At 31.8% G+C, this 12,263-nt stretch overlaps 1 protein-coding gene across 1 annotated transcript; it reads right to left on the reverse strand.

The window, feature by feature from the left end:
- Nucleotides 1-3,082: 3,082 nt before the first annotated feature.
- OFP13 (ovate family protein 13) lies at nucleotides 3,083-4,009 on the reverse strand. Its single transcript, XM_086235929.1, has one exon. It carries the CDS (start codon nucleotides 3,917-3,919, stop codon nucleotides 3,083-3,085), a length of 837 nt encoding a protein of 278 aa, XP_086092055.1. The 5' UTR covers nucleotides 3,920-4,009.
- Nucleotides 4,010-12,263: the final 8,254 nt, after the last annotated feature.

Here is a 12,263-nt window from a genome sequence, read left to right on the forward strand (position 1 = left end):
TTTTATATGGTTGTAAAGAGAAGATTCATAGCTTCAAAATGAATATAAGATTGATGATTGTGGTGGAAATTTGATAGGTCAAAAGTTGGGGTGAAGTTGAGATAAAACCTGGAAAACATTTATTTATTTGCAAGTTTTTGAACTTGAGGTATGAACTTGAAAAACATGGTAAATTTGAAGTACTAAATTGAAATGAAGTCTTTTAGTGATGGGTCCACGCGTGCCATGTCATCAGATAACAGCCTTCTTAACGGCCAGACTAACGGAGATACCTAACTAACACGATTTCGTAGTTAAGGTACCTTAATGCAACTTTTTAAACTTGAGGTATCAAGTTGAAAAGTGATGTATAATTGAGGTATATAATTGTAATTAATTTTAAAATAAAAATATATTCAACTTCCAAACATAATTCACCAGCAATAGTCCATGCATCTAGTTAACTTTTTCCATTTAAACAAGACCAAGGTTTATATATACTAATCATATCACATGCTATACACACAATTACAGTTAACATTAATGCATGTCCCGATTTTTTTTTTTTTAAAGGCAAATGAAATCTAAACATAAAGAAATAAAGACTATGGATCACATATGCTATAATATCTCAATTTGAGTTGTACTTAAAAAGATAATATACCACCACAAAATATCTCAATTTAAGGTTAGTTCTCAATATATACTAATTATTATATACCAACATAAATTAAAATTTAATCAAATATGATGCATAACATATAATGTTTGATGTATATATATTTGCACGAGAAGTATTGGTAGTTTAGTATAGTACTAGTACTAGTATTAATTGCAACAATATTAATATTAGTAATATATACTAGTATAAGTAGTTTAATAATATATATTAGTACATATCCTATTAATTTAATATGTATGTATACCGATAAATATGAGCAGATATATATATGCATTATTTACCTAAAGATTAGATTCTTATTTTCCTAAAAATAATAACATTTACTTTATTAAAGAATGACTATATATCATAACTCACACTTTTGATAATATTAATATGATAACATTATACAATTATATTTTCTTATAGTTGTTTATAATATTAGTAGTTTAATATTTATTGTACCACTAACATAATAGAATTATATAAGCATATATAACTAAATTTCAGTAATTGTTTGAGTTTTTCGATATATATTTCAATTTTTTCAGTAATAATCAATTCGGTTTCTTTCAGTAATAATTTTTGGTAATCGGTTAGTTTACCAACTTTTTTCGGTTTTAAATTTTTGAATTGTGAAATCGCTTTACCAAACCAAAAAATTTACGTCGAAAGTCGGTCATTTCGGTAAAAATCAAACCAAAAGTCAGCCCTAGATGATCCATATCTGGTTGGATACACATATTCTAGATATATATCAAGTCACATAGAATGATCTGCCTTATACAAAATAAGCCAAGAATAATGATGCCACAACTCAAATTGAAGGACATATCAAGCGGCATGACTAAACATACACCAACGAAGAATTTTGTACACAAGCACTTCAGAAAGTCATGAGGTCAAACATATCTTTAATTTCCAGTGATTTTTATGGACATCTTCACCAAATTATATTTGTCTAAAATTAAATATGTATGAAAACGATGTGTGGTATTCATTTGTGCTGACCTTGTGAATAATCATATTGAAGATTGTGGTTATCAAAGGGAGAAATTCATTTGGGTATGTGTGCAATACTATTTTTTCCTTCGACTAGTTTTTTGTCTCATAGGTTTTTAAGTTTTAACCAGGCAGCATTATGAGCATCAAATTAACACCATATCAATGATCTTGAGCAAGATTGTACTCTTTTTCATTCGTTTCGGTTTTGTCCCACTAGGCTTTTCTCGATCAGTTCAGTTTTAATAAGATAACTATAATTGATTGGTGGACATCCATTGGGAAGTGTTCTAAAAATTGATATTTATGTGGTTGTCAACAATTATGTATTTATAACTAGGGGTGGGTTCGGTTCGGTTGCTGAACCGAATTGTCGGTTGTCGGTTGTCGGTTGCCTTGTTCTTGCTAGTCTCTCTTTGTTTGTTTGTCCCTGACTTAATTATCGAAGTGTAGTTGGCTGGTACCACACCGGTACTAATTTTGTTGATCCTTGTTCATACAAGTTACCCTTATTGAAGATCTCAAGCAAGACAACTCAGTTCCAACACCCAAGATCATCCATAAATAAAACCAAGCAAAAAGCTAGGTCAACTGTTTGAAGTTGTTTCACTAACTCTCGGATTTTTGCATCAACAGGGTTGTTTGCGCCGACCTCCAATCTAGAGGTCAATGAAGCCTTTGGCACCCTTTGGGTCTGGCAGTGTTTGCGCCCAGTAGAGAGAGAGATATATATATATATATATATATGGTGAATTTTCATTGAAACAAGGAGCTCAATGTTGAAATTTCTTTGGAAGACATTGAGACTATCAAAATACAAATTAAAAATAAGCAAAAAAATGCAATTAAAAATAATAATAATAATTGACTTTTGATAATACAGTCGAGAAGGACGTGGGGAGGGTTTTAGAATCCTTCCCCTTTCTTTTAGTTTTTATAATTATTTTTTTAATAGTGATGGAAGTGCATGACAATGTTTACGGATATTGTAATGGATTTAAGGTATATAATATCTTTCTTTAACACAAAATTGAAGTTTATATCTTGTATTGACTCAAATTGAAGGTTTTGTGGTGAATTGTAACAGCCCCATAGTTAAGGTCCTTTTGCTAAATATTTTTCTAGATGTATTGTCTCTTAAATTAAATTTAATAAAGATATGACCCAAAAAGTAAGTAATTCATCTCATTAAATTCTACAGCTATATATGGCAAATCACATGTGTCAACATCTAGTCTGTACATCCATACAGATGAAAACATGCATGTGTTCTATTAGACGCCCATTTGCAAATTTGCACCTCACCCCCATTGTATTGATTTTGATATGTGTTCCATCAGTTCCATTAATATCAATATTGTTTACAGAGCCTACTAGCTAATATTTTATAGAAAAAAAAAAAAAGAAGAATTGTATTATATATGAATTAATTGAAGCTAGCTAAAACATTATCATCTTCTGATCATCTTCTTGTCCAATCTCTCTATTGTGACCTTGAAAAGAAGACATTAATGGAGAAGAAGAAAAAGAAGAAGCAGCAGAAGAAAAAGAAGTAGCAGCAGCATCTGTACAAGAGGAACTAGCATTATTTGCATTAGCATTAGCAAGAGAAACAAGGAGATCCACAAATGCTCCCACTATAAACCCATGATTCCTCTTCTTGTTGACATTCAAGTACCACCCCAACAGCTCCTCCAGACATTCCCAATCTCTAAGCCCATGAGACTCCACCATCTCCTCCATCGACCTCCGAAAGTCCCCGTACGGATCCTCCGATTCCATCGCCAACACCACGCTACTCTCCTCAAACGGATTCTCCATGTTAATTAATTTCTCGTCGCCTCCTAATTTCATGGCCTTGATTTCCAAGATGGAGCTCGTGTCTTCGGGCTTGAAAAACAGCCTATCCGATCTCGCCCCTCGCACCACCGTCTCTAACGACTCGCCGTCGAAGCAGTATTCCGGATGATCATGATCACGAGACTCCGTTGTGAAGCTTGTTGACTCTTGATCTGACGATGAGGAGTTTGTGAACCAATTGGTGTTGGAAGTCGACTCTGGATCAGTTTCGACCCCTAAGACGACGTCGTTGATGTTGGGGTCGAAGAAGACAGAGTTTACGGTCTTGAACATGTTGTGATGATCGTCCCCGGAAGCTCGGAACGACAGCGTTTTGGGGTGCTTGCAAGAGGGCCATTGCCATGGCTGCTGCTGCGTTAGCGTTGTCGTTGATGTGATCGTTGTTTCTTTGTTCTTGAAGAGAGATGGAAACTTCATTTTCTTGGCAAATGGAGGATCTGCTGGATCAACACCAAAAGATCCAAGAGATCTGAGATGTGATAAGCAAAATTTTGTTTTGGGATTGTGAATGTGAATGTCTGTTTCCTTTTGTGCTGCTGGTATTAATGTGATATATAGAGAGCGGTGAGGGAGTTGTAAAAGAAGATGGCGAGGAAATGGGTGTGGTAGGCCCCTTTTCATGTGTGTATTTAATGTTAGTTTGTAGAAATTGAATGGTGTTCAACGCACTCCCCCCAAAGAAAAAAAATGAATATATATAACAACACTTTTGTCAACATCACTTTAATTAACACTTTTAATTAATATTTTTTCATCTTCATTTGTAAATATATATTCAATTCATGTCTATGTGCATTCATCAGCTAGCTAGTATTATTCATCTCATCTTATAAAACTTAGATTATTTTAGGGCAACTTATGAAAGTTTAAGGATTTGGACAATATTTATTTAATATAACAAAACAATAATGTTAAAATCACTAACTGTATTCACCAAAATTGTTAATTAACTGAACTATTGGTATATATATTTATATCAATCCCTTTTTTATTTGGATGTAAATTTTGAACAAAAGCTACGAAAACTAGGCACAAATTGATCAGCTCTGAAAATTTTGTCTTTCGCAAATAATTAGCACCCATTCATTGCTTAAATACTAGGTTTAACTCTCGACTTTTGGCTGAATTGCATCGTCCATTGAAAATTTTGTCTTCTTTGAGAAATTGACACATGTTTATCGCTTAGAAATATTAGGTTTTAACTCCTAAATTTTGAGTTGCCCAAAATTTGAGAGTTAAAATATAATATCTATGCTATAATGGTGATTGGACACCTTAAGGTAAGCAACCTTGTTGATAATGAGATAAAAAATGGGATACTATAATGGATACATTGGTGCTGGATATGGCATTAGATACGTTTTGCACCCTCCAAGTTTGGATCGTTTTTCACTTTGCACCATGAACTTTAGAACTCTACTATTATATTTATTTCTCAATTTCTATCCTCTGTTAACTTGATCGTGTTTAACAATTCATTTGAAGCGTTATTTACTTACGTATAAGCTATGAGACACATTTTCTTGCATAGCATGTGACGAGGTATCTGCCCTTGTCTTTGTTAAGGGTAGTTCGTAAAACCAAATACTCTTTTTCCTCCCCAATTGTCCACACGCAATGTCTAACATGGGAACATGTCCCAACAAAAACAAGGGTTCACACCTCGTCACTTGCCACATAAGAATTTGTGGGCCTTATTTCAAAAGAGCATTCAAACACAATCAAATTAACAAAAGACATAAATTAAAAGACAAATATAACGGAAAGCTGTATATGTAAAGTTTTAAAAATCAGGATGTAAAGTAATTTTTAAACGAACTAAACTTAAAGGGTCAAAGCGCAATTAACACTAGTATATATGTTAGATATAAATAAAGTTTATATTGAATTTAGATTAAATAAATGACAAAACAAAAAAAAATATGGATGTACAAATCTATCACATTATATGGTGTACAAAAATTTGGTTACAAATTTAATGACAGTAGCATAAAAGTGCCTGATTTTCTTTTGTTTCCATATTTTCCCTTCCCGAGATTTACATTAATGAGCTGTTGTCCACATATTCACGCTTTGATCCTGTTTTGGTCATATTACAAAATTAACGTGTAACAGAAGAAATCAGACATAAAGAGGCAAACTTCCTATGAGTTATTTATGAGGGAACGGTTGAATCACGCACACTTGTCCTTGCACAGTTGCACAGGCCATGTATTAATTATGAGTAGCAGAGTGCAGAGGAGTTAGAAATTGGGACCTTAAAACTAGGAGAAACGTTTACCAACTATAATAGAATATGAGGGCTGACTTGATATTTTAAGAAATAATTTGTCTTAAAATTTTAAAAAAGTTTATATAATAAAATATAAAATATAAAAATATAAATTTTATTTTATTTTATTATTAAATTGAGATACTAAATTAGCTATATCAGCTATTTTGCTTTCTTTCTTAATTTTTTGGTATCCTATCAAATATCAATTAGATAGTCTGCATGAGTCTCCAACAAGAAGTTCATAAACTACAAATTCTATGTTATTAAATTTATTTATTATGTTTACCCATTTCATTAATGTGTCAGTACAAAAATGTTAATATTACTTGTTATAAATAAATAAATTTTTTAATGAATCAACAACGATTTTATTCAAGACCTCTTCTTATAAAGAAAGATTGAGTGTCACTAATAAACAAAATAGTCATATATATAAATCTTATAATGAGTTCAAATTTAAATAAATTAAATACTACCAGATTATAAATTCAATGAACAAAATTAATTTTTTTTTTGTACGTGTAGCATTATTACTCAAATCACATTACCTTAGAGAAAAATGTTTTAGTAAAACTTCACTATTTTCTGAATTATATGTTATAATTGATTGGGTGTCCCTTATTGTAACATTAGGTACCGTATTGTAAAAACTTGAGTACTGCATATACTTTCATGTTTTCTTTTTCTCATCAGTACTCATGATATGACAGTCCTTGCTGGTAATGCTGATCGAGACTGTCATTAATCGAACGGTTCTGATCTTCTGATCAAGTTGACTCTTGTTGTAGGAACAATATCTGTTCCCGACCTTTTGTACGTACACTGCATAATGTATATCATTGCTAGCTAAGTGATGCAATTCTGTACACTGCTCTGTGATTGGCACATGTTCTGTAAATTGTCCATGTGCATGCATGCATGGGCCCTAATAGCTAGGAGCTATTTTTGTTTGCACAAACTTCTTGTACCATGAGATTGAGAGTGCATGGCGTTAGTATAGCCTATAGCGTAGCTCATCAAATCATGAAGGAGCTTCCTTTGAGAATGCCAAAATACAGTGGTGCCTCTCGTCATTAATGACACATGCAGTAGAGTGCTTCTATTGCCACCTAGCTAGCTCGATCACATCATAATTACACACCCCCTTCCATCTTTTAATTATTATTGTTTTTTGGAAATTTATCTTTGTATAAAATTACTTTTAGTCAGTTTTAGATACAAAGTTAAAGAAGAAAGGAAAAAAGATGTGAAACGTACCTTTGCTGCCGTGTCTCTCATAGTCATGGTAGATGGTGTTGGGATATGCGGCTCAAATTAAGTGACAACAACTTGGAAGTCGTCTGGATAGATTTGGCGCCAAAACAAGAAGAAAAGAGGAAATAGATTGTTTGGTATTCTACTAAAAATTTTTTTTTTCTCAAAATTTAAGATTTATTTTTTAAAATGTGAGTTTTCAAAATCAATTTGAAAATTTGAAAATTTGTTTGGTATGAAATTTGAAAGCAATTTTAAAATTTTAAAAATATTTGCAACTAAAGAAGAAAAAAGTGTAAAAAAAAAAAAAACAATGTTTTATTGTTTTAAAAAAGAGACCTGTTTTTTAAAATGATTTACCAAATATGTTTTCTTGATTAAAATATATTTTTTTGTTTTAAAAAAAAAATTTTTAAATAGGATACCAAACATGATCTTTTTGAGTTATATGGGATCAAGATTTCACTTTTTCATTATTTTGACGTGTCTTTTAGTGAGTTTTTAAGTAACATTGAAATTTTTTATTAAGAATGGTTGAAAGGAGTGAAAAATATGGTTCTTGTGCAATTAGAGAGCCTTTTTGCTCTTTACTTTATAATCTTCTTCTTTCAATATTAGTTGATCGATCATTATCGCCCAATTAAGGACGTATGTCAATTTGGCCTGGTTGAACCAGCCGAAGTAATTAACTGACTTTTGTTTTTCTTTTTTCCTTTTCATTTCCTTTCTTGTTTAAGTGTGTGAAAATTTAGACTTGAAATTAATATAAATTACTAAGAGACCGATCAAGATGGCCTTGACATGCATCGTTGTGGTCATCCCAAAGGCAAGCATGGTGGTCTCTATTAGATATGAATATAAACCAAGAGAAAATATAACAACCATATATGCTTTTTTGATTTTTACAACTATCTATATGCTTGAGTAGTTGATCAGTTACACATGTACATAATCATCCAAACTGTTGGGTCGTAAACCCTAAAAAGCTCATTATCCAAATTTGATTTCATTGATAAAAAATATATGAATCTCGTGCTCATCCAAAGAAGAGATCCCATTGTCGGGGTGTTTAGAATTTTAATTAGATCATAATGTCTTTCAAATTATGGATGTTTGAAGGGAATTAGCTAGTTGTAAATGAACTGTTTTGTTTCCTACCCACCATGTTCATTATTGGCTCCATGCATTGAGCAATGCACATGCTTCGTTGACCTTCTATGATTGACCACTTAATTAACGTACCAATGTTTTAAGCAATTATTTAGTGTTCAAAGTAAATTCAATTTTTAAAGAGATAAGCATGTGTTTTAACCAGTGGGTCATATTAGCAAGAATATTTCATTCTATTTAAATAGTCCGTAGAGAAATACACATCGCTCTTACCCTCTTACGTACAAATTTATCAAAAGGCAGGCATTAAGTACGACAAAACACATGTGTTGGGGCACAATAACTTGAAGATTCCTAAATTCCATTTTGAAATAAATCCAATTTTGAACAGGAATGGGTATAGAGCTAGAGAAGCAAAATTGTACGTGTTAGAAATTTCGGCAATTCCTAACCAAAGATTGGGTCCAATATATATATATATATATATATATATATATATAATATTCTTAAAAAATAATAATATTAAAAAAATAAGAGTTTGTTAACTATAGGGTCAGATAATTAATTTTGTCACCCAACAGGACATACACTTTTGATTTTACCTTCTATGAGAAAAAACAGCGCCAATCAATTTTATATGCTTCATGTCGATTGATCGACAGTTTAATTAGGCCGATACCAACTGCAATTGCAGCTATACTATTTATCCTCCATAACCTTAAATCTTAAAAAAAATAAATCTCCAACATACTTAAACACACTGAAAATGAAAATCTCTAATCAACCTAACAAATATTCAAGTACAAACTAAAGGAAAAAAAAAATTTCTACAACTGTAGCTACAATTGCATCTGTAGCTATAGTTGCCGTTAGATTGGTGGTTTAATTAAAGACCATTTGAAACGTACCTCATGCACGCAAAAACTGACCTTAATACTACGAAATTTACTTTTCTCTATCCTTGAGAGTAACAAAACTAAACTTTCGTCTTTTTGAATAATTACAGAAACTGTCATACCCTTAAGAGTAATAAACTATAAAAAACAACTTAAAATTATTCATATTTAAACGTTAAAAAATAACTTACTTTATTATTAAGAAATTGACCTGAAACTTAACTATTCTAATAGGTGTATTAGTTGTTACATATACTAGTTGTAAGGGAGGTACAGGTAATTAATTCTAATAAAGAATGTTTGGACAAAAAAATTTTCTCCCGAACAATTTAGAAACAATCTTTTACTATAAAGGGGTCAGTATCTCTAACAAATTTTTTGGTAAAGAAAAACTAACCGAACGAAAAAAACAAGAGCCAAAAAGAGAGAGAGACTCAGAGAGGACTAGAAAAACAATAGAGAAAAAAAGGTTGGAGTTCTAGCAACATCAAATCTTACTTTGTTATAAGATAAGTAATATATATATATATATATAGAGGAGTGCACTAAAACTAACTGGTTAGTAAGTTAATACGAAGCTAACCATGCTTTTGGGACTACCACATAACTAATCTCATAATCCGAATAGTTAATTATTTAGGTCATACTTTAAAGATTATCATTGCAAAAAATCAACTAAATCGGAAATCATTTAGTTATCTAATTGAGATCAAATAAATAGATGATCAGTGTTTTCGATAAACGCATATAAATAGTTGTTGTTATAATCAAATGACTAAATGACTTCTGATTTTGGAGATTTTTTACAGGGATGATATTTAAAGTAAGGTCTAAAAAATAGACGGTTCGGATTTTGAGATTACATTGTGCGGTGGGCCCAATATGGTGGTTAACTTTGTATTAACTTGCTAACCAGTTAGTTTTAGAGCATTCTTGTGTGTATATATATATATATACAGGACCTTCCAATAAGGGATCCCTCATTTAGTGTTAAATGAGGGATCACCTTGTGGGGCCCACACAGGTCGTTTTGTGTTAATCTGAACCGTCCATTTTTTACATCTCTATTGATAGATCATCCCTGCAAAAAATCAGCCAAATCAGAAATCGTTTACCCGTTCGTTTAAGCGGTCAAAGTTTAAAACAAATGGACGAACAACAAATTCCTCTATAAACACCTAAACTTTGACCGCTTAATCGAACGGGTAAACGATTTCCGATTTGGCTGATTTTTTGCAGGGATGATCTATCAATGAAGATGTAAAAAATGGACGGTTCGGATTAACACAAAACCACCCGTGTGGGCCCCATAAGGTGATCCCTCATTTAACACTAAATGAGGGATCCCTTATTGGAAGGGCCCTCTATATATATATATATATATATATATATATATATATATATATGCTAACTGTTTAGCAAGTTAATACGAAGTTAACCACTCTTTTGGGCCAACTACATGACTAATTTTTTAATCCGAACCATTCATATTTTAGGCCTCACTTCAAAGATAACAGTGCAAAAAATAAACTAAATCGAAAATAATTTAGTCATCTAATCGTGATAAAATAAATAGACAAATATTGTTTTCGATAAAAGTCTATAAAAGTTGTTATTATAATCAAATGACTAAATGACTTCTAATTTTAGAGATTTTTTACATGATGATCTTTGAAGTGAGGCCTAAAAAATGAACGGTTCGGATTATGAGATTACATCGTGTGATGGGCTTAACAGCATAGTTAGTTACGTATTAATTTACTAACTAGTTAGATTTAGAACATTCTTATTTACATACATATATATATAGATGAGTGCTCTAAAGCTAACCAGTTAGCAAGTTAATACGAAGCTAACCATGCTTTTGGGTTCATTACATAACTAATTTCATAATCCGAACCATTAATAATTTAGGCCCTACTTCAAAGATCATTATTGTAAAAAATTAACTAAATCGAAAATCATGTAGTCATCTAATTAAGATCAAATAAATAGACGACCAGTATTTTCGATAAAAGCATATAAATAGTTGTTATTATAATCAAATGACGAAATGGCTTCCGATTTTAGAGATTTTTTACAGGGATAATCTTTGTAGTAGGGCCTAAAAAATAGACGGTTCAGATTTTGATATTACATTATGCAGTAGACCCAACATGGTGGTTAGCTTTGTATTAACTTACTAACCAGTTAGTTTTAGAGCATTCTTATATATATATATATATATATATACAGATTCGATCAAGAGCGCATCAACGTACATGCACACATGTCACCGAACACTCGACAATTTTTTTTAACACAGGCGAGTATTGCTTCTTATGCCAAATTTGTAGGGTAAACCCTCATCCTTTTACCTCATCTGCTCTTAGAGTATATAATGAGCTTGGTGGAGGCATTATGTGACCATAACAAAATGATTGGACTGAGTTATTTTAAAGAAATTCTCATTTATTTGAGAAAGAAAGAGTTCAAAACATTCAACAAAAAATAAAGGCCTTTTGATTTGTGGGCTTTACACCTAGTGGACTATCCTATATATAAGAGGTTCTATACTTGGCCAGGCCCTAGGCGGTTGCCCAGCCCGCCTACCCTCTGGGCCTAGGCTGTCTAGATAGGGATCAATGATTACATGTTGGCTTAATTATTGATGTACCACCCAAAATTGTAACTCATTCCCACTTTACCACCTGAAAGTTTTTTTGTCCCAGATTACCACCTGTAACTTACATCCGTGTCCCATTTTACCTTGTTCCGTCAACAATTCCGTTAATGCTGACGTGGCGCGCTGGATGTGCGCCACGTGTCACATCTTTTTTATATTTTTTTATTTTTTTTATTTTTCTATTTTTATATACTTTGAAAATTAATTAAAAATAGCTCCGAACTTAGAAAAATATACGGAAAATTCCTACCGACTTGTCTTAACTAGTACTAATTTACTATGGGGTCAAAATGCCAATTTTCCCTCTAAAAATTTCCAAAAAATTTGGAAAGTCCAAATTTATTTCTAAAAAATTAAAATACTCTAGACTCTTTGAAAATTCATAAAATAATCTCCCGAACTCCAAAAAATATGAGGTCTGCACCGTTAGTCTTCTAAAAACTAACATTACCTTTCTCGTGAACACTTGCTACCCAAAAGACCTCTCGGTCTTAGAGAAAAATAAAATTCCCTATAAAATAAATTCTAGAAAAATTCTAAAATTTCTGTAAAGTCTCGAAA

The sequence above is a fragment of the Dryas octopetala genome, chromosome 3 (assembly GCF_963921425.1).
Source record: "Dryas octopetala chromosome 3, drDryOcto1.1, whole genome shotgun sequence".
In the NCBI taxonomy this organism is placed as follows: domain Eukaryota; kingdom Viridiplantae; phylum Streptophyta; class Magnoliopsida; order Rosales; family Rosaceae; genus Dryas; species Dryas octopetala.

Bases quoted from the DNA above. Each gene is read 5' to 3' on its own strand.
- OFP13 (XM_086235929.1), bottom strand. From the start codon at position 3,919: ATGAAGTTTCCATCTCTCTTCAAGAACAAAGAAACAACGATCACATCA.